This window comes from Somniosus microcephalus, chromosome 14 (genome assembly GCF_052327205.1).
Source record: "Somniosus microcephalus isolate GS21.2 chromosome 14, FLI_Smic_1.0, whole genome shotgun sequence".
Lineage (NCBI taxonomy): Eukaryota > Metazoa > Chordata > Chondrichthyes > Squaliformes > Somniosidae > Somniosus > Somniosus microcephalus.
The window spans coordinates 6,611,814-6,634,762 of record NC_141000.1 but is presented as its reverse complement, the minus strand read 5'-3'; the positions used below and the strand labels follow the sequence as shown (position 1 = coordinate 6,634,762).

The 22,949-nt window shown below is 57.9% G+C and overlaps 1 protein-coding gene and 1 long non-coding RNA gene across 3 annotated transcripts in view; one reads left to right on the top strand and one right to left on the bottom strand.

Annotated features, from left to right (window-relative positions):
* Window positions 1-22,949, top strand: part of LOC147107297 (cilia- and flagella-associated protein 47-like) — a 797,073-nt gene that overhangs the window by 134,453 nt on the left and 639,671 nt on the right. For both annotated transcript variants that reach the window (XM_086006182.1, XM_086006181.1), the window contains one exon: window positions 1,290-1,506. In XM_086006182.1, coding sequence (XP_085862308.1) covers window positions 1,290-1,506 — 217 coding nt within the window. The remainder of the gene's footprint in view (window positions 1-1,289; window positions 1,507-22,949) is intronic.
* LOC147107298 (uncharacterized) overlaps window positions 1-22,949 on the bottom strand; it is an 81,139-nt gene that overhangs the window by 40,745 nt on the left and 17,445 nt on the right. The window contains exon 3 of the long non-coding RNA XR_015080763.1: window positions 727-794. This is a non-coding gene — a long non-coding RNA (uncharacterized LOC147107298). The remainder of the gene's footprint in view (window positions 1-726; window positions 795-22,949) is intronic.

Sequence of the window (22,949 nt, the reverse complement as noted above, 5' to 3'; positions counted from 1 at the left end):
AATGTTCCTATGTGCCACAGCCTACACTTGGAAACTGGATATACATTCCACAACAAATGTTCTGAATGCTGCTTTAGAGATACAAGGCTCCAATCTACATCAATCTATCATGCCTGTCCCAGCACCACTCCTTTCCCGATGACCTCCCGCATTTTGCGTTATGATGCTAGTTGTTACACCAGTGAGCATTGTATTTGTTTTTATTGTTCAAAATTTACGCACCATTCTAAAAATGCTGGAACAACAGCATGGAGCAGCTAAGTGCAAGAAATAAAAGGAGACTAGTGAGCAAATTGCAAAGTTGCCAAAAGTTGATATATTTTTTAAAACTGCTCATAACAACTTCAATGACAAAGTTGCAGAAAATGTTGGCAGTGACTGTGTTGAAAATGTTTTTAATGCTGATACCCCCAAGACATTTGAACTTGATAGTACTCAAGGAACAGACTCTGCTCAGAATGAAAATATTAATACTTTTGTAACAACCAATGACATCTTAATTCCTGATTCCAGTGAAGTTCAAAATGAGTTGTTTAGAGAAAATCCCACTGACAAATCATAATTTAGTAGGGAAACTTTAAGTTCGGAACAGAAATGTTTTATTGTAAACATGGCCCTTGTCAACCTGAGCTGACGTACCATTCCCCATGACTCCAAGACAAATTAATACTCTTCAGCATCTTATTGTGAAACCATATTGATGGCCAGAATCAAACTTAAACAAACCTGGTTGGCTATGTTAATCTCCTGTGCTGGACAAAAGATAACGCTGATCCTGTAGGCTTTTCAGAAACCTGAAAAACAAATTAAAGTGACTCAGCATAGAAAATAGAGAAATCCAGTCATTTACTAACTAAAATTGGAAGATAAACATTTTATGTAACAGCTAAGTTTGTTTTCATTCTGCCGCCATGTGAATTGTTCCCCTTTAACTGAAAAATGTAAGTTTAAAAAAAAAATCTTAGTACTTTAAGCAATTTTAATTGGGATAAGTTTTAACAGTAAATTTTGGTGCAGAATAAATTAACAAAACATTAAGCATCTGAAAAAAGCATACTCCATACAATATGGTTGTACAAAGGTCTGTATAGTATTGGTTTCATCTTTTTTCTAAGTAGGAAGAATACAGCAGGTTAATAGTAAGTTTTAAGCTTATTACATAGTCAAGGACCTCCTACCCTTTGTCCCATGTGTGATTGCATTTCACCCATTACAGAGGTAATTTTTGATGCATTTATATTATTTTGTAATATTTTTTCCTAAATTCGTACTTTATTTTTTAACTTCAGGCCCATCTACAGTTGACTTTGGAACAGTTTGTGTACATTCAACATCAATGCAGAATTTGAATATTGTAAACAGCTTACCTATGCACATTCTAATTGAAGTGGATACTGATTGCACAGAGCTGCGAGAGTCTAGCCCATTATCTCAGGTGATCCCACCCATGTCTGCAGCTTACCTACCACTGATATTTGAAACTACATTACTGGGAGTTTTTCAGAAGTAAGTATTGAAGAGGGCTTGCTTTTCTCTCTAATAGAGAAACAAATTGGGGTGAAATTGGACATGGACACGGACCATAAAATAGGCGAAATCGCTTTTGCTGCCCGTTAAACGACACGCCCGATATTCCGTTTTATTGAAGTCAGTGGAACTGAATATCGGACTGTGCGTATCACCTCCTTTCTCCTCCTCCTCTGACTCAATCTGTCCCATTGGTCACTTTCACTTCTCTTTCTCTCCTCCCTCCCATTCCCCTTCTCTGTCCTTTTCCTTATTTTTATCTCCATTTTTTTCTTCCTCCATTTCCTCTACTTTTATCTTTCTCTCTCTGCCCCTCCCATTCCCTCTTTTTCTTTCTCTTTTCTCTTTCTGTCCCCACCATCATTTTATGTCTCTTCTTTTCTCTCTCCCTCTCCCTTTCACCTGTTTCTCTTTCTTTTCACGTTCCTTTTTTCTCCTTACCGCTTTACTGTTTTTGCTTCTAACAGTTTTTATTCCCTTTATTCTATACCATTTTGGAGCTACTGTGTGGGGAGCAGCATGGGAAAGTTGAAGAGAGCAGGCTGCTGGAATAAAAAATTGACGTACCATTTATTGCCAAAGGAGGCTTTCTTGACTGTTCTGAGTGGTGGTTGTTGTGCCAGTACAGGAAACTTTCGATTTACCGGCACCTAAATAACTAGAAATCTCGGTTAACTGGCAAAATTCAGGAGTAGGTTCAGGTAACTTTTATTACTTGCCTTCCTCCATTTGTTGCTGTGCAAGGGTGTGGCTGCAGCAGTTGCTAAACTACAGAGACGCTTGCAACTTGTGGCCATTGTTCTGAAGCACAGGGTTTGTTGCTTTATACGGAGTTCTCAGCTCCGTATCTTTTACTATAGCTTTCGGTTATCCGGACTATTTGATGAACCGGCACCACGTCGGTCCCGTCCGTGCTGAATAAAAAAAAGTTTCCTGTACTTGCATAAGTGATTGTAAAGCATAAATGCACGTATGAGGGGGGACTGGATGGCATTAATATGTGTATGTTCTGCAAATGGGGAATTTCAAATCAATCATTTTCTTGTTAATACAAATAAAGGTTAAAGATGTTAGCTATTTTTACCCTGAAATTACGCTGATTGTAGTTTATGAACACTTAATACATTTGTCTGACATTCCTCTCTCTTCCATTTTATCAGTGGCAACAACCTATTTCTTTTAAATAATTTTTATTTATTTTAAAACCTGTTCTAAAACAGCAGCAAGAGAAATTTCATATAAACATATTATGAATTCATATGGTGGTATCTATAGTGCACTTGCAGGACCTTTATCTTTTGAAAAATAGTTTTATTAATATCTGATGCTTGTCACAAATAGCTGAAAAATATCTGGCAAAGTGTACATTTTAGCAGAGAAATTGATATCGTTACTAGTTTCCTTTAGAAGAGATAGCAATGTAATGATTGATGTTAATAAAGAGTTCATAGTCCTTTTTTCTCCTGTCCTAAAGACACAAACTCATCTTATGGTATGGTTCAACAGGCACCTCTGGTACCTCACTGAAATGGCCATTCCTCATGAATGAGCTGAGTGAGTGTCAGTAGGGTATTCCATCATAAGGGCATCACAGCCAAGTGTGATCATGTCTTTATCTAACTGCACAATCTCACAGTTCCAGCAGAGATTACTGGATAAGATTCAGGAGTTGGAACTGAGGCAACTTTCCTCCTTTCTCACCTATTAACGCTGAGATTAATTGTAATACCACTAACTGCTGCCCAGCTGAAAGCACAGCTAATTCAACATAGATGGAAGGGGAGACATTGGCCTGGATTTTCAGTGTGCTGTGAGGCGGGCTTTTAGGCGGGCGGGGGGCAAAAATCCCGAATTCGGGGGTCCCGACACCATCCTGCCCAAAACCCGCCTCCACGTAAGTTTCAGAGGAGGCGGGCACCTGCCCCGCACTGGGATCCGCCGACCCGCGGCGGGAAGGGATTAGTGCCAATTAACTGCCTGTTAACAGGTAGTTAACAGGCAGTTTTTAGCCTAATCCCTATTTTGAGGGGTGTCGTGTGGGATTCCCAACGGCTCCAAACCACGCCAGGTTAGAGCAGGCGGGCCGTCAGGTTGAAGGACTTGGAGGGGTCGCGATGTCGGTGTTCAGGTGAGTGATGGGTGCATGAATGCAAAGGTAAGTGTGTTTGGTGTGTCTAAAGTGTGTAAAGAAGTTTAAATTACCTGTACTTACCTTAGCAGCCTTTCTTCCTCTAGGTTTCGGGAGTCCATCACTCAGCTGGCACTGAAAGCAAAATGGCTGCGAGCTGTCAAAAATGACAGCCTTCAGCTTTCATTGCCGGCAAGATTTCTAACTGAGTCTGTATAGAAGGACTCAGGTTAGAAGTCAGACTGTCAGTGTTTGACAGCTTCAAACAGCTGTGAAACACTGATATTTCATCTGTCAAGACCTCTTGACAGATGAAATTTCAGTCTGTGACGTCACCTGTTGCCGGGTGGCCCTTAATTGGCCTGCTGAGCCTGCTGGGCGGGCTCAACAAGGTCAATCAAGGGAAAATCGCGTGGATTGGCCGGACGTCGATGTAGGCGGGACTAAAACCCGAAAGTTGTAGTCCCGCCTCCTTCCCGACAGCTTAATGAAAATCGACCCCATTGAATCTAGGACCCTCCTGATTTGTATGGCTCAGTTCCACACTGGCAATTGTAATGTCCGAGTATAAATAATACACGGACTGCAGGAGAACAATAAAACAGGTATTTACTTGAACAGAGGGTACTCTTTTATTTGGACCCAAAAAAAAAAAAACAATTCGACTGTAAATAAACAAAAGTTCAACTAAAGCTTAACAAATCAAATTAAAATTTGGTTTTCCGTGTTGATGATGCACTCCAGTCCCCGCGGCGCCCACCGGTCGCGGAAATACTCAAGCGCACCGGCGGACACCGCGTGCTCCATCTCCAGGGCCACCCGGGCGCGAACATGGCCGCGGAAGAGATGCAGGCAATCCGGCTGGACGACCCCCTCGACCGCCCGCTGCCTGGACCAATTGATGGCTCTTTTAGCCAGGCCCAGGAGCAGGCCCACAAGGAGGTCCTCCAACCTGTCCGCTCCCCTCCGCACCGGGTGACCGTAGATCAAGAGCGTGGGACTGAAGTGCAACCAAAAATCGAGGAGCAGCCCCTTCAAGTAGTGAAAGAGGGGCTGCAACCTCTCACAATCCATATAAACGTGAAACACGGACTCCTCCAGGCCGCAAAAAATGCAGGCGGCCTGGGAGTCCGTGAACCTACTTAAAACCTTATTGCACGGGACCGCTCCATGCAACACCCTCCAGGCCAAGTCCCCGATGGAACAAGGGAGGACTCCCGCATAGAGAGCCCTCCATTGGGGACCTCCGCTACCGCCGGTCGGCAAAACACCACGCCAAGGCGTGTCCGGACGGTAGACGAAGATGGCAAAGTGGAGAGTGTGCAGGAGCAGCCCGTACAGGAAACCCCTCCGCGCGGAATGAAAAGGCACGGAGGGTATTTCCTCGAGACGGCTCAAGTTGTGAGGCGCCGGTTCCCGAGGGGAGTTTCGGGGCCGGGCGCCGATGAGGAATTCCGTCCGAACGGGGGTAAGCTCGGACGGGATCGCCCCACGTGCTTGAGCCGCCTCGATACACCTAGTGGAGTCGGGGCCCAGTGCCGCTTTTACCGATTCGATGGTTTCGACCGCGAGCCGGACGTTGGCCCAGGACAGGCGCCGCGCCAGCTCCTCCGGCGCCATCCAGCCCGCTCCTCCGCCATCGAGCAGGTCCCCGACTCTGGTCACCTTGCCAGCCACAGCCCTACCCTCCGCCAGCCGCCCGAACCCGTGTTCGTGGAGGTGCGGATTCCTGAGCAGCGGCTCCCGAAGGAGAGCCGCCGCTCCTGACGGGGGAGAGCTCCGCCTGGAAGCGACGTAGTTCCAAACCCATAGTAGTTCCTGGTAGAAGACAGGCAGCTCCCGCAGGCCGGCACGCCTGCTGCCCACTTTCGCAAACAGGAGCTGCGTGTCGTAATTGAGGCCATGCAGCTGGCGGAAGAAAAACGTCGCCAGCGCACACCATCTCGGAGGATTCTCGACGTACAGGTATCTCTGCAGCGTCTGAAGACGGAAAGTCGCAGCCTGGGTGCGAAGGTACACCAGCGCCTGACCGCCCTCCCTAAGCGGGAGACACAGAACCGCGGCAGAGACCCAGTGCTTCCTTTTGTCCCAGAAGAAGTCGATGAGCTTCTTCTGAATCTTGGCGACAAACGCAGGGGGAGGGATCAAAGTGACCAACCGGTACCACAACATGGCGGCCACCAGCTGGTTTATGACCAGCGCTCGACCCCTGTAGGACAACACTCGGAGCAGTCCTGTCCAGCGTCCTAGGCGAGCGGTGACTTTGGCCTCCAGCTCTTGCCAGTTCGCCGGCCAAGCGTCCTCGGCAGGGCTAAGGTAGACTCCCAAATAGAGGAGGTGCGTGGTGCTCCAGGCGAAAGGCCTGAACTCCTCCGGCAGGGAGTCCACCCGCCACTGACCCACCAGGAGTCCGGAACATTTCTCCCAGTTGATCTTGGCGTAGGATGCGTCCGAGTAAATCTGCTGGCATTCCCGCATCCTCCGCAAGTCAGCGGGATCCGTGACCGTGAGGAGCACGTCATCGGCGTAAGCCGAGAGGACCACCTCCACGCCCGGCCCTTGCAGAGCCAGTCCCGTCAACCTCTTCCGCAAGAGGCGCAGGAAAGGCTCCACGCAAATGGCATATAACTGACCGGACATGGGGCATCCCTGACGCACCCCCCTCCCGAAGCGAAGGGGCGCCGTCAAGGACCCGTTAACTTTAATCAGACACTCCGCGGCGGCGTACAGAAGTCGGATCCGGGCGACGAAATGCGTCCCGAACCCGAATGCGCGCAGAGTCCCGAAGAGATACTCGTGATCCACCCTGTCGAACGCCTTCTCCTGATCCAGGGAAAGGAAGGCGACCGACAGACCAGCCCTCTGGGAGTGGTGGACCAGGTCCCGGACCAGATGGATGTTATCGTGGATGGTCCGGCCCGGGACCGTGTAGGACTGGTCGGGGTGGATCATGTGGGCCAGCACGGTGCCAAGGCGAGCAGACATGGCCCTGGCAAAGATTTTATAGCCCGTGCTAAGGAGGGAGACCGGGCGCCAGTTCTTAAGGAGGCGGAGATCGCCCTTCTTAGGCAGCAGGACAATGACCGCCCTGCGCCAAGAGAGGGGCATCTCCCCGGTCGCCAAACTTTCCCCCAGGACCCGCGCGTAGTCGCCCCCCAAGACGTCCCAGAACGCCCTGTGGAACTCCACGGTCAGCCCGTCCAGCCCCGGGGACTTTCCCCTAGAGAGCTGGCGGAGAGCGCCGGTCAGCTCCGCCAGACTTAGCGGAGCGTCCAATTTTTCGGCGCCCTCCGGGCCAACCTTCGTCAGGTCCTCCCACAAAACTCTGCGCGCATCCTCGCTGGACGGATCCGGAGAGAACAGAGCCCCGTAATAGGCGCGGGTCTCCGCGCTGATTCCCTCCGGATCCGAGACCAGAGATCCGTCGTCGGCCAGCAGCCCCAAGAGCTGCTTACGGACCCCCCGTCTTTTTTCCAGCGAGTAGAAGAAGGGGGAGCCGCGGTCCAGGTCCCGCAGGAGCTGGATCCGCGACCTCACGTACGCGCCTCGGGACCCGACGAGCTGCAGGTCCTTCAGCGCGCCCTTCTTCTCTTCGTACACCTTCCGCAGGGCCGGGTCCTCGACGACCTGACCGAGACGGGACTCCAGGTCGAGCACCTCCTTCTCCAACCGCCCGACCCGGGCCTCCCGCCTCTTGGTCGACCCCTTCGCGTACTCCTGACAGAAGAGACGGATGTGAGCCTTGCCCACATCCCACCATAGCCTCAAGGAGGGGAAGCCCCCCTGCTTCCTTCTCCAGTCGGCCCAGAATCGACGAAACGAATCCCGGAACCGTGCGTCCTCCAGCAGCAGGTTGTTAAAATGCCAGTACACGGACCCCCCCCGCGCGCGCAGCGGAGCGAGCTCCGCCCACACCAGGTGGTGGTCCGTGCACGGCACCGGCCGCATGGAAGCTGCCGGAACGCAGGAGACGAACGCCCGGGAAATGTAGAGGCGGTCGATTCTGGACCTTCCTCCCCCAGACCTCACGCTAGTGAAGGCGCTGGAGTCGGGGTGGAGATTTCGCCAGACGTCCACCAAGTCGAAGGACCCAACCAGGTCCCTCAACTTCTCCATCGCCGCCGGGCTTCGCGGGGGACCCGAACGGTCCCTCGCCTCGAGGGTGCAGTTAAAATCCCCCCCGAGGATGACGCACTCGCCCACGTCGATGGAGCCCAAGAGAGCGGACACTTCTTCGAAGAAGCGCACTTGCTGCGCACTGGTCTGAGGGGCGTACACGTTCACTAGATGGTGCGGCACGCCCCCCAGGCGAACAGTGACATGGAGCAAGCGGCCCGGCACGTGCTCCTTGACCCCCAAGATCTCCGGCTGAAAATGCGGGGCCAGCAAGATAGCCACCCCGCTGGAATTGTTGGAGAGGTGACTCATGCTGACCCCTCCTTGCCACTCCAGGAGCCACGTGGCTTCGTCTCCCGGAACGGTGTGGGTTTCTTGCAGGAAGCACACCGCATACTTCCCGTCCCGAAGGACCGAGAAGTTATTGAATCTGCGGCGCGCCTCCCTGCTGCCGTTGATGTTGAGGCTGGCTATGGTTATCTTCATGTCAGAAGCATAGTGCAACCTCTACCTACACCTAACGGGGGGAGGAAGCGCAGCCGCTGGTCTGCCGCCACTTCCTCAGCAGCCCAGTGAGAAACGTTGTGAGCCGACGCAGCTCGAGCGGGTTCACACCCTCGTCCGCGCCCAAGATCTTAACGGCGACGCGGACGGAATCGATGAGCAGCGCCAGCTCCGACCACCTGTCGAGGGCCAGCCGGACCTTATTGCGCTGACCCAGGCACGTGGCCATAAAATCCCGGAGTTCCCTTACGGAAATGAGGGGAGACTCGGCAAGGGGCACGAGGTCATCCATCGCCACGTCGGCGCTGGAGTCCGAATCGTCCTCCGTGCCCATCACCGAGTCCCCATCCTCCTCCAGGGGGTCGTCACCAGCGGCCGACCCGTCCGCCGCGCAGTGCGAAGCGAACGACTCGGCCGCGCCAGCCAGCCCCGCCTCCGCCCGGATCCCACCCCCAGGATCGGCGGCAGAGGATTTCTCCCTGGGCTCCTCTAGGGGTGCCGGGCCAGAAGACGGCGGCGGTTCAGAGCTCCCCTCCGCCTCAGACGCCGGAACGACCGGAGAAACCGGGGAGAGAACAATTTCCAGCTCCTCCAGTACGTCCGGCACCAGAGACGCAGCCAGGGGGCCATCCTCCTCCCCGCCACCAACCTCCGACCCAGCGGACGGGGGGTTTTGAATTAAAAGCTCTACCAGGACGAGCATCCCCTGGGAGACGTCCGGGTCGCATTGGGCGAGCTCATTATCCTCGAGCTCGCCCGACCCAGCCCCCAGGCTGCCCGACCCGGCGAGGGGTAATGACACCGATAAAAGGTCAACTTCAATTACTGCCGCGGGTTGTTCCGCAACCCCCCCCACGGGCAGGGTCTCATCCCCATCCCCGGGAGGCACGTGCTGGACAGACACATCTGCCTCAGCCTCCCGAGGGACAGGCGACCCCTGCCGATCGCTGGTGATGACGACAGCGCTGGGGGGGCGCAGTACCCGCGGCGGGCGACGACTCCCCCTGCTCGGAGGGACCTTCCTCCTCCCGGTCCTCCTCCTCATCCAGGGGGTCGCGCCTTCTTTTTAGCACGGAGGGAGCGAGGGAGACCTCCATGTCTGCAAAGGCCTCCTCCTCGACTCCCTCCGGCGGAGCAGGTTTGTCGGGTTCCTCGGGCCCGAGCCCGGCCGCAGGTAATGGCATTACCGCTGCGGCGGTTGCGGCCACAGGCTCGGGCACGGGGCGCCTCCCGCTCACATCTACCCTGGTCAACTCCGCGAGGAGCGCGGGTGTAAGGGGCTCAAGGGGCAAGGGCTCACCATCCACGGGGGGGCCTGCCCTAAGGTGCTTCTTTTTTCCCCGCGCCTTCTTTCCGGCCGGACACGCTCCCTCCCCCCCGCCGGAGGCCTTGGTGGCATCGGCCCCCGACGTCAACCGCGCATCAGACGTACTTGACGCGCGGGCAGATCCGGGGGGAAGGGCGGCGGCGCCAGCCTCGGCCGCACGAGATGATCCGGCGGCCTTGGAGGCAGGGCAGTTCCTCCTGATGTGCCCCACCTCCCTGCAGGCATGGCACCTCACACCGTCCGACGTCCAAAAGGCGCGGTAGGCGGTCCCCTCGTGGAGGACGACGAACGCCCCTTCAGTGTCCTCCTCCCGCGCCAGCTGGATAAACAGCTGGCGCCGGAAGGAGAAGACGTGGCGAAGGCTGGCCTCCCGGAAGCCGAGCGGGATGGGCGTGATCCCCGACCTCACCTCCCCAAGTTGTCGCAAATGGGGAAGGAGGAGCTCACCAGGAACATAGGGCGGGACGTTGGAAATAATGATCCTCTGCGCGGTGGCCTCGAGAGGATCCACCGGCAGGAAGGTCCCGCCCACGGTGAGCCCCTTGGCGACAGCCAGGGACACCGCCCGCTCCGACCCCAGGAAGAACACAGCCTTCCCATACATTTTCGAGGCCGCGACGATGGCTGAGGGGCCGACAACCCCAGCCATGGCCTTGACGCAGGCCTCGATGGTCATAGTGGGGTGAGTGTAGCTCTTCACCCCAAGCTTTTTTGTTATTAATCGAAAAGGTGACGGGGCAGCAGGAACAGCGGGAGCAGCTGTGGCTGTGGCTACCACTCTCGCATAGGTCCCGGCTGGCCCCGCCACCGGCGAAGATGCAGTCGCCATTCTGGGGTGCTTTTTTTAAGGGCTACACTCACCCCAAGTCACAGGCCTGAAGGTGTTAATGGCCTCGGTGTATATATATATTTTTTTTGTCCTCTATTGAGCAGAGGGAGCCGATTAAAATGAGGACACACCTCTCTCCTTATTGATTTAAATTGGGAGAGGAGCCCTCGCCCTTCTGCTCAATTGGCAATTAATAAAATAGATGAAACTAAGGTGCCTTAGAAAGACAGGCAGAGAGAGACAAAGAGAGAGAGAGAGAGGTGGGGGGGTGGGAAGGAGGGAGGCCGCAAAGGGCAGTGTTGCCACTCAGGATGGTGGGTGGGTGTAGGCAGGGTTGCACTCTCCGATGGAAAAAGTCTTTGGTGATGGTGGTCTTCTGGCAGGGGGAGAAGACGTCTTCACCTGGAAAAGCTGGAGAAGCCCAGGCTTAGTCCTGCAACAGGTCTTAACGATGTAATTAAATTAAATTAAGGACTTCACCTTGGGCAGCTCCAAGCTCTCCCAGGGCAGGCAATAGAAGGGATGCTAATTAGTGGTGTGTGTGGCCTAGCTTTTAACAAGAGCACACACACACACACTGCACCCCTTGATGATCCGGCCTTGCTTCTTCTTTTCTCCCCCCACCTAAAATACAAAGTCTTGGGAGAGTGCCCCAAATAACACCCACCTGTAGATGTTCCGGATGAAGTTTTCTTCCCTCCTTTCAAGCAGTTGGTTTCTCTCCCCTCTCTCCCTCTCCTGAAGTGGAGGCCAAATTGGGGAGGCAGTGATAGAAAGGCCTCTCCCCTGGTTGATGTTGATGTAGGCCTCCTTTCTCCTTCTCCTCCTCTGTCCTCTCTCTCCAGGCACCTCAGTTGATGTAATGATGGTGGAGTTGGTGGTGGTGGTCCAACGTTCTCCTCCTCTTCCTGGTCAGGGGATCACCACTTTAATCCACTCTCCAAAGTCTGGCTGCTCCCTCTGCTCGTGCTTGCAGCTGAACAGAGGGTACTCTTTTATTTGGACCCCAAAAAAAACCAATTCGACTGTAAATAAACAAAAGTTCAACTAAAGCTTAAGAAATCAAATTAAAATTTGGTTTTCCGTGTTGATGATGCACTCCAGTCCCCGCGGCGCCCACCGGTCGTGGAAATACTCAAGCGCACCGGCGGACACCGCGTGCTCCATCTCCAGGGCCACCCGGGCGCGAACATGGCCGCGGAAGAGATGCAGGCAATCCGGCTGGACGACCCCCTCGACCGCCCGCTGCCTGGACCAATTGATGGCTCTTTTAGCCAGGCCCAGGAGCAGGCCCACAAGGAGGTCCTCCAACCTGTCCGCTCCCCTCCGCACCGGGTGACCGTAGATCAAGAGCGTGGGACTGAAGTGCAACCAAAAATCGAGGAGCAGCCCCTTCAAGTAGTGAAAGAGGGGCTGCAACCTCTCACAATCCATATAAACGTGAAACACGGACTCCTCCAGGCCGCAAAAAATGCAGGCGGCCTGGGAGTCCGTGAACCTACTTAAAACCTTATTGCACGGGACCGCTCCGTGCAACACCCTCCAGGCCAAGTCCCCGATGGAACAAGGGAGGACTCCCGCATAGAGAGCCCTCCATTGGGGACCTCCGCTACCGCCGGTCGGCAAAACGCCACGCCAAGGCGTGTCCGGACGGTAGACGAAGATGGCAAAGTGGAGAGTGTGCAGGAGCAGCCCGTACAGGAAACCCCTCCGCGTGGAATGAAAAGGCACGGAGGGTATTTCCTCGAGACGGCTCAAGTTGTGAGGCGCCGGTTCCCGAGGGGAGTTTCGGGGCCGGGCGCCGATGAGGAATTCCGTCCGAACGGGGGTAAGCTCGGACGGGATCGCCCCACGTGCTTGAGCCGCCTCGATACACCTAGTGGAGTCGGGGCCTAGTGCCGCTTTTACCGATTCGATGGTTTCGACCGCGAGCTGGACGTTGGCCCAGGACAGGCGCCGCGCCAGCTCCTCTGGCGCCATCCAGCCCGCTCCTCCGCCATCGAGCAGGTCCCCGACTCTGGTCACCTTGCCAGCCACAGCCCTACCCTCCGCCAGCCGCCCGAACCCGTGTTCGTGGAGGTGCGGATTCCTGAGCAGCGGCTCCCGAAGGAGAGCCGCCGCTCCTGACGGGGGAGAGCTCCGCCTGGAAGCGACGTAGTTCCAAACCCATAGTAATTCCTGGTAGAAGACAGGCAGCTCCCGCAGGCCGGCACGCCTGCTGCCCACTTTCGCAAACAGGAGCTGCGTGTCGTAATTCAGGCCATGCAGCTGGCGGAAGAAAAACGTCGCCAGCGCACACCATCTCGGAGGATTCTCGACGTACAGGTATCTCTGCAGCGTCTGAAGACGGAAAGTCGCAGCCTGGGTGCGAAGGCACACCAGCGCCTGACCGCCCTCCCTAAGCGGGAGACACAGAACCGCGGCAGAGACCCAGTGCTTCCTTTTGTCCCAGAAGAAGTCGATGAGCTTCTTCTGAATCTTGGCGACAAACGCAGGGGGAGGGATCAAAGTGACCAACCGGTACCACAACATGGCGGCCACCAGCTGGTTTATGACTAGCGCTCGACCCCTGTAGGACAACACTCGGAGCAGTCCTGTCCAGCGTCCTAGGCGAGCGGTGACTTTGGCCTCCAGCTCTTGCCAGTTCGCCGGCCAAGCGTCCTCGGCAGGGCTAAGGTAGACTCCCAAATAGAGGAGGTGCGTGGTGCTCCAGGCGAAAGGCCTGAACTCCTCCGGCAGGGAGTCCACCCGCCACTGACCCACCAGGAGTCCGGAACATTTCTCCCAGTTGATCTTGGCGGAGGATGCGTCCGAGTAAATCTGCTGGCATTCCCGCATCCTCCGCAAGTCAGCGGGATCCGTGACCGTGAGGAGCACGTCATCGGCGTAAGCCGAGAGGACCACCTCCACGCCCGGCCCTTGCAGAGCCAGTCCCGTCAACTTCTTCCGCAAGAGGCGCAGGAAAGGCTCCACGCAAATGGCATATAACTGACCGGACATGGGGCATCCCTGACGCACCCCCCTCCCGAAGCGAAGGGGCGCCGTCAAGGACCCGTTAACTTTAATCAGACACTCCGCGGCGGCGTACAGAAGTCGGATCCGGGCGACGAAATGCGTCCCGAACCCGAATGCGCGCAGAGTCCCGAAGAGATACTCGTGATCCACCCTGTCGAACGCCTTCTCCTGATCCAGGGAAAGGAAGGCGACCGACAGACCAGCCCTCTGGGAGTGGTGGACCAGGTCCTGGACCAGATGGATGTTATCGTGGATGGTCCGGCCCGGGACCGTGTAGGACTGGTCGGGGTGGATCATGTGGGCCAGCACGGTGCCAAGGCGAGCAGACATGGCCCTGGCAAAGATTTTATAGTCCGTGCTGAGGAGGGAGACCGGGCGCCAGTTCTTAAGGAGGCGGAGATCGCCCTTCTTAGGCAGCAGGACAATGACCGCCCTGCGCCAAGAGAGGGGCATCTCCCCGGTCGCCAAACTTTCCCCCAGGACCCGCGCGTAGTCGCCCCCCAAGACGTCCCAGAACGCCCTGTGGAACTCCACGGTCAGCCCGTCCAGCCCCGGGGACTTTCCCCTAGAGAGCTGGCGGAGGGCGCCGGTCAGCTCCGCCAGACTTAGCGGAGCGTCCAATTTTTCGGCGCCCTCCGGGCCAACCTTCGTCAGGTCCTCCCACAAAACTTTGCGCGCATCCTCGCTGGACGGATCCGGAGAGAACAGAGCCCCGTAATAGGCGCGGGTCTCCGCGCTGATTCCCTCCGGATCCGAGACCAGAGATCCGTCGTCGGCCAGCAGCCCCAAGAGCTGCTTACGGACCCCCCGTCTTTTTTCCAGCGAGTAGAAGAAGGGGGAGCCGCGGTCCAGGTCCCGCGCCTCGGGACCCGACGAGCTGCAGGTCCTTCAGCGCGCCCTTCTTCTCTTCGTACACCTTCCGCCGGGCCGGGTCCTCGACGACCTGACCGAGACGGGACTCCAGGTCGAGCACCTCCTTCTCCAACTGCCCGACCCGGGCCTCCCGCCTCTTGGTCGACCCCTTCGCGTACTCCTGACAGAAGAGACGGATGTGAGCCTTGCCCACATCCCACCATAGCCTCAAGGAGGGGAAGCCCCCCTGCTTCCTTCTCCAGTCGGCCCAGAATCGACGAAACGAATCCCGGAACCGTGCGTCCTCCAGCAGCAGGTTGTTAAAATGCCAGTACACGGACCCCCCCCGCGTGCGCAGCGGAGCGAGCTCCGCCCACACCAGGTGGTGGTCCGTGCACGGCACCGGCCGCATGGAAGCTGCCGGAACGCAGGAGACGAACGCCCGGGAAATGTAGAGGCGGTCGATTCTGGACCTTCCTCCCCCAGACCTCACGCTAGTGAAGGCGCTGGAGTCGGGGTGGAGATTTCGCCAGACGTCCACCAAGTCGAAGGACCCAACCAGGTCCCTCAACTTCTCCATCGCCGCCGGGCTTCGCGGGGGACCCGAACGGTCCCTCGCCTCGAGGGTGCAGTTAAAATCCCCCCCCGAGGATGACGCACTCGCCCACGTCGATGGAGCCCAAGAGAGCGGACACTTCTTCGAAGAAGCGCACTTGCTGCGCACTGGTCTGAGGGGCGTACACGTTCACTAGATGGTGCGGCACGCCCCCCAGGCGAACAGTGACATGGAGCAAGCGGCCCGGCACGTGCTCCTTGACCCCCAAGATCTCCGGCTGAAAATGCGGGGCCAGCAAGATAGCCACCCCGCTGGAATTGTTGGAGAGGTGACTCATGCTGACCCCTCCTTGCCACTCCAGGAGCCACGTGGCTTCGTCTCCCGGAACGGTGTGGGTTTCTTGCAGGAAGCACACCGCATACTTCCCGTCCCGAAGGACCGAGAAGTTATTGAATCTGCGGCGCGCCTCCCTGCTGCCGTTGATGTTGAGGCTGGCTATGGTTATCTTCATGTCAGAAGCATAGTGCAACCTCTACCTACACCTAACGGGGGGAGGAAGCGCAGCCGCTGGTCTGCCGCCACTTCCTCAGCAGCCCAGTGAGAAACGTTGTGAGCCGACGCAGCTCGAGCGGGTTCACACCCTCGTCCGCGCCCAAGATCTTAACGGCGACGCGGACGGAATCGATGAGCAGCGCCAGCTCCGACCACCTGTCGAGGGCCAGCCGGACCTTATTGCGCTGACCCAGGCACGTGGCCATAAAATCCCGGAGTTCCCTTACGGAAATGAGGGGAGACTCGGCAAGGGGCACGAGGTCATCCATCGCCACGTCGGCGCTGGAGTCCGAATCGTCCTCCGTGCCCATCACCGAGTCCCCATCCTCCTCCAGGGGGTCGTCACCAGCGGCCGACCCGTCCGCCGCGCAGTGCGAAGCGAACGACTCGGCCGCGCCAGCCAGCCCCGCCTCCGCCCGGATCCCACCCCCAGGATCGGCGGCAGAGGATTTCTCCCTGGGCTCCTCTAGGGGTGCCGGGCCAGAAGACGGCGGCGGTTCAGAGCTCCCCTCCGCCTCAGACGCCGGAACGACCGGAGAAACCGGGGAGAGAACAATTTCCAGCTCCTCCAGTACGTCCGGCACCAGAGACGCAGCCAGGGGGCCATCCTCCTCCCCGCCACCAACCTCCGACCCAGCGGACGGGGGGTTTTGAATTAAAAGCTCTACCAGGACGAGCATCCCCTGGGAGACGTCCGGGTCGCATTGGGCGAGCTCATTATCCTCGAGCTCGCCCGACCCAGCCCCCAGGCTGCCCGACCCGGCGAGGGGTAATGACACCGATAAAAGGTCAACTTCAATTACTGCCGCGGGTTGTTCCGCAACCCCCCCCACGGGCAGGGTCTCATCCCCATCCCCGGGAGGCACGTGCTGGACAGACACATCTGCCTCAGCCTCCCGAGGGACAGGCGACCCCTGCCGATCGCTGGTGATGACGACAGCGCTGGGGGGGCGGGGGGGCGCAGTACCCGCGGCGGGCGACGACTCCCCCTGCTCGGAGGGACCTTCCTCCTCCCGGTCCTCCTCCTCATCCAGGGGGTCGCGCCTTCTTTTTAGCACGGAGGGAGCGAGGGAGACCTCCATGTCTGCAAAGGCCTCCTCCTCGACTCCCTCCGGCGGAGCAGGTTTGTCGGGTTCCTCGGGCCCGAGCCCGGCCGCAGGTAATGGCATTACCGCTGCGGCGGTTGCGGCCACAGGCTCGGGCACGGGGCGCCTCCCGCTCACATCTACCCTGGTCAACTCCGCGAGGAGCGCGGGTGTAAGGGGCTCAAGGGGCAAGGGCTCACCATCCACGGGGGGGCCTGCCCTAAGGTGCTTCTTTTTTCCCCGCGCCTTCTTTCCGGCCGGACACGCTCCCTCCCCCCCGCCGGAGGCCTTGGTGGCATCGGCCCCCGACGTCAACCGCGCATCAGACGTACTTGACGCGCGGGCAGATCCGGGGGGAAGGGCGGCGGCGCCAGCCTCGGCCGCACGAGATGATCCGGCGGCCTTGGAGGCAGGGCAGTTCCTCCTGATGTGCCCCACCTCCCTGCAGGCATGGCACCTCACACCGTCCGACGTCCAAAAGGCGCGGTAGGCGGTCCCCTCGTGGAGGACGACGAACGCCCCTTCAGTGTCCTCCTCCCGCGCCAGCTGGATAAACAGCTGGCGCCGGAAGGAGAAGACGTGGCGAAGGCTGGCCTCCCGGAAGCCGAGCGGGATGGGCGTGATCCCCGACCTCACCTCCCCAAGTTGTCGCAAATGGGGAAGGAGGAGCTCACCAGGAACATAGGGCGGGACGTTGGAAATAATGATCCTCTGCGCGGTGGCCTCGAGAGGATCCACCGGCAGGAAGGTCCCGCCCACGGTGAGCCCCTTGGCGACAGCCAGGGACACCGCCCGCTCCGACCCCAGGAAGAACACAGCCTTCCCATACATTTTCGAGGCCGCGACGATGGCTGAGGGGCCGACAACCCCAGCCATGGCCTTGACGCAGGCCTCGATGGTCATAGTGGGGTGAGTGTAGCTCTTCACCCCAAGCTTTTTTGTTATTAATCGAAAAGGTGACGGGGCAGCAGGAACAGCGGGAGCAGCTGTGGCTGTGGCTACCACTCTCGCATAGGTCCCGGCTGGCCCCGCCACCGGCGAAGATGCAGTCGCCATTCTGGGGTGCTTTTTTTAAGGGCTACACTCACCCCAAGTCACAGGCCTGAAGGTGTTAATGGCCTCGGTGTATATATATATTTTTTTTGTCCTCTATTGAGCAGAGGGAGCCGATTAAAATGAGGACACACCTCTCTCCTTATTGATTTAAATTGGGAGAGGAGCCCTCGCCCTTCTGCTCAATTGGCAATTAATAAAATAGATGAAACTAAGGTGCCTTAGAAAGACAGGCAGAGAGAGACAAAGAGAGAGAGAGAGAGGTGGGGGGGTGGGAAGGAGGGAGGCCGCAAAGGGCAGTGTTGCCACTCAGGATGGTGGGTGGGTGTAGGCAGGGTTGCACTCTCCGATGGAAAAAGTCTTTGGTGATGGTGGTCTTCTGGCAGGGGGAGAAGACGTCTTCACCTGGAAAAGCTGGAGAAGCCCAGGCTTAGTCCTGCAACAGGTCTTAACGATGTAATTAAATTAAATTAAGGACTTCACCTTGGGCAGCTCCAAGCTCTCCCAGGGCAGGCAATAGAAGGGATGCTAATTAGTGGTGTGTGTGGCCTAGCTTTTAACAAGAGCACACACACACACACTGCACCCCTTGATGATCCGGCCTTGCTTCTTCTTTTCTCCCCCCACCTAAAATACAAAGTCTTGGGAGAGTGCCCCAAATAACACCCACCTGTAGATGTTCCGGATGAAGTTTTCTTCCCTCCTTTCAAGCAGTTGGTTTCTCTCCCCTCTCTCCCTCTCCTGAAGTGGAGGCCAAATTGGGGAGGCAGTGATAGAAAGGCCTCTCCCCTGGTTGATGTTGATGTAGGCCTCCTTTCTCCTTCTCCTCCTCTGTCCTCTCTCTCCAGGCACCTCAGTTGATGTAATGATGGTGGAGTTGGTGGTGGTGGTCCAACGTTCTCCTCCTCTTCCTGGTCAGGGGATCACCACTTTAATCCACTCTCCAAAGTCTGGCTGCTCCCTCTGCTCGTGCTTGCAGCTGAACAGAGGGTACTCTTTTATTTGGACCCAAAAAAAACCCAATTCGACTGTAAATAAACAAAAGTTCAACTAAAGCTTAACAAATCAAATTAAAATTTGGTTTTCCGTGTTGATGATGCACTCCAGTCCCCGCGGCGCCCACCGGTCGCGGAAATACTCAAGCGCACCGGCGGACACCGCGTGCTCCATCTCCAGGGCCACCCGGGCGCGAACATGGCCGCGGAAGAGATGCAGGCAATCCGGCTGGACGACCCCCTCGACCGCCCGCTGCCTGGACCAATTGATGGCTCTTTTAGCCAGGCCCAGGAGCAGGCCCACAAGGAGGTCCTCCAACCTGTCCGCTCCCCTCCGCACCGGGTGACCGTAGATCAAGAGCGTGGGACTGAAGTGCAACCAAAAATCGAGGAGCAGCCCCTTCAAGTAGTGAAAGAGGGGCTGCAACCTCTCACAATCCATATAAACGTGAAACACGGACTCCTCCAGGCCGCAAAAAATGCAGGCGGCCTGGGAGTCCGTGAACCTACTTAAAACCTTATTGCACGGGACCGCTCCGTGCAACACCCTCCAGGCCAAGTCCCCGATGGAACAAGGGAGGACTCCCGCATAGAGAGCCCTCCATTGGGGACCTCCGCTACCGCCGGTCGGCAAAACGCCACGCCAAGGCGTGTCCGGACGGTAGACGAAGATGGCAAAGTGGAGAGTGTGCAGGAGCAGCCCGTACAGGAAACCCCTCCGCGCGGAATGAAAAGGCACGGAGGGTATTTCCTCGAGACGGCTCAAGTTGTGAGGCGCCGGTTCCCGAGGGGAGTTTCGGGGCCGGGCGCCGATGAGGAATTCCGTCCGAACGGGGGTAAGCTCGGACGGGATCGCCCCACGTGCTTGAGCCGCCTCGATACACCTAGTGGAGTCGGGGCCTAGTGCCGCTTTTACCGATTCGATGGTTTCGACCGCGAGCTGGACGTTGGCCCAGGACAGGCGCCGCGCCAGCTCCTCTGGCGCCATCCAGCCCGCTCCTCCGCCATCGAGCAGGTCCCCGACTCTGGTCACCTTGCCAGCCACAGCCCTACCCTCCGCCAGCCGCCCGAACCCGTGTTCGTGGAGGTGCGGATTCCTGAGCAGCGGCTCCCGAAGGAGAGCCGCCGCTCCTGACGGGGGAGAGCTCCGCCTGGAAGCGACGTAGTTCCAAACCCATAGTAGTTCCTGGTAGAAGACAGGCAGCTCCCGCAGGCCGGCACGCCTGCTGCCCACTTTCGCAAACAGGAGCTGCGTGTCGTAATTGAGGCCATGCAGCTGGCGGAAGAAAAACGTCGCCAGCGCACACCATCTCGGAGGATTCTCGACGTACAGGTATCTCTGCAGCATCTGAAGACGGAAAGTCGCAGCCTGGGTGCGAAGGCACACCAGCGCCTGACCGCCCTCCCTAAGCGGGAGACACAGAACCGCGGCAGAGACCCAGTGCTTCCTTTTGTCCCAGAAGAAGTCGATGAGCTTCTTCTGAATCTTGGCGACAAACGCAGGGGGAGGGATCAAAGTGACCAACCGGTACCACAACATGGCGGCCACCAGCTGGTTTATGACTAGCGCTCGACCCCTGTAGGACAACACTCGGAGCAGTCCTGTCCAGCGTCCTAGGCGAGCGGTGACTTTGGCCTCCAGCTCTTGCCAGTTCGCCGGCCAAGCGTCCTCGGCAGGGCTAAGGTAGACTCCCAAATAGAGGAGGTGCGTGGTGCTCCAGGCGAAAGGCCTGAACTCCTCCGGCAGGGAGTCCACCCGCCACTGACCCACCAGGAGTCCGGAACATTTCTCCCAGTTGATCTTGGCGGAGGATGCGTCCGAGTAAATCTGCTGGCATTCCCGCATCCTCCGCAAGTCAGCGGGATCCGTGACCGTGAGGAGCACGTCATCGGCGTAAGCCGAGAGGACCACCTCCACGCCCGGCCCTTGCAGAGCCAGTCCCGTCAACCTCTTCCGCAAGAGGCGCAGGAAAGGCTCCACGCAAATGGCATATAACTGACCGGACATGGGGCATCCCTGACGCACCCCCCTCCCGAAGCGAAGGGGCGCCGTCAAGGACCCGTTAACTTTAATCAGACACTCCGCGGCGGCGTACAGAAGTCGGATCCGGGCGACGAAATGCGTCCCGAACCCGAATGCGCGCAGAGTCCCGAAGAGATACTCGTGATCCACCCTGTCGAACGCCTTCTCCTGATCCAGGGAAAGGAAGGCGACCGACAGACCAGCCCTCTGGGAGTGGTGGACCAGGTCCCGGACCAGATGGATGTTATCATGGATGGTCCGGCCCGGGACCGTGTAGGACTGGTCGGGGTGGATCATGTGGGCCAGCACGGTGCCAAGGCGAGCAGACATGGCCCTGGCAAAGATTTTATAGTCCGTGCTGAGGAGGGAGACCGGGCGCCAGTTCTTAAGGAGGCGGAGATCGCCCTTCTTAGGCAGCAGGACAATGACCGCCCTGCGCCAAGAGAGGGGCATCTCCCCGGTCGCCAAACTTTCCCCCAGGACCCGCGCGTAGTCGCCCCCCAAGACGTCCCAGAACGCCCTGTGGAACTCCACGGTCAGCCCGTCCAGCCCCGGGGACTTTCCCCTAGAGAGCTGGCGGAGGGCGCCGGTCAGCTCCGCCAGACTTAGCGGAGCGTCCAATTTTTCGGCGCCCTCCGGGCCAACCTTCGTCAGGTCCTCCCACAAAACTCTGCGCGCATCCTCGCTGGACGGATCCGGAGAGAACAGAGCCCCGTAATAGGCGCGGGTCTCCGCGTTGATTCCCTCCGGATCCGAGACCAGAGATCCGTCGTCGGCCAGCAGCCCCAAGAGCTGCTTACGGACCCCCCGTCTTTTTTCCAGCGAGTAGAAGAAGGGGGAGCCGCGGTCCAGGTCCCGCAGGAGCTGGATCCGCGACCTCACGTACGCGCCTCGGGACCCGACGAGCTGCAGGTCCTTCAGCGCGCCCTTCTTCTCTTCGTACACCTTCCGCAGGGCCGGGTCCTCGACGACCTGACCGAGACGGGACTCCAGGTCGAGCACCTCCTTCTCCAACCGCCCGACCCGGGCCTCCCGCCTCTTGGTCGACCCCTTCGCGTACTCCTGACAGAAGAGACGGATGTGAGCCTTGCCCACATCCCACCATAGCCTCAAGGAGGGGAAGCCCCCCTGCTTCCTTCTCCAGTCGGCCCAGAATCGACGAAACGAATCCCGGAACCGTGCGTCCTCCAGCAGCAGGTTGTTAAAATGCCAGTACACGGACCCCCCCCGCGTGCGCAGCGGAGCGAGCTCCGCCCACACCAGGTGGTGGTCCGTGCACGGCACCGGCCGCATGGAAGCTGCCGGAACGCAGGAGACGAACGCCCGGGAAATGTAGAGGCGGTCGATTCTGGACCTTCCTCCCCCAGACCTCACGCTAGTGAAGGCGCTGGAGTCGGGGTGGAGATTTCGCCAGACGTCCACCAAGTCGAAGGACCCAACCAGGTCCCTCAACTTCTCCATCGCCGCCGGGCTTCGCGGGGGACCCGAACGGTCCCTCGCCTCGAGGGTGCAGTTAAAATCCCCCCCGAGGATGACGCACTCGCCCACGTCGATGGAGCCCAAGAGAGCGGACACTTCTTCGAAGAAGCGCACTTGCTGCGCACTGGTCTGAGGGGCGTACACGTTCACTAGATGGAGCGGCACGCCCCCCAGGCGAACAGTGACATGGAGCAAGCGGCCCGGCACGTGCTCCTTGACCCCCAAGATCTCCGGCTGAAAATGCGGGGCCAGCAAGATAGCCACCCCGCTGGAATTGTTGGAGAGGTGACTCATGCTGACCCCTCCTTGCCACTCCAGGAGCCACGTGGCTTCGTCTCCCGGAACGGTGTGGGTTTCTTGCAGGAAGCACACCGCATACTTCCCGTCCCGAAGGACCGAGAAGTTATTGAATCTGCGGCGCGCCTCCCTGCTGCCGTTGATGTTGAGGCTGGCTATGGTTATCTTCATGTCAGAAGCATAGTGCAACCTCTACCTACACCTAACGGGGCGAGGAAGCGCAGCCGCTGGTCAGCCGCCACTTCCTCAGCAGCCCAGTGAGAAACGTTGTGAGCCGACGCAGCTCGAGCGGGTTCACACCCTCATCCGCGCCCAAGATCTTAACGGCGGCGCGGACGGAATCGATGAGCAGCGCCAGCTCCGACCACCTGTCGAGGGCCAGCCGGACCTTATTGCGCTGACCCAGGCACGTGGCCATAAAATCCCGGAGTTCCCTTACGGAAATGAGGGGAGACTCGGCAAGGGGCACGAGGTCATCCATCGCCACGTCGGCGCTGGAGTCCGAATCATCCTCCGTGCCCATCACCGAGTCCCCATCCTCCTCCAGGGGGTCGTCACCAGCGGCCGACCCGTCCGCCGCGCAGTGCGAAGCGAACGACTCGGCCGCGCCA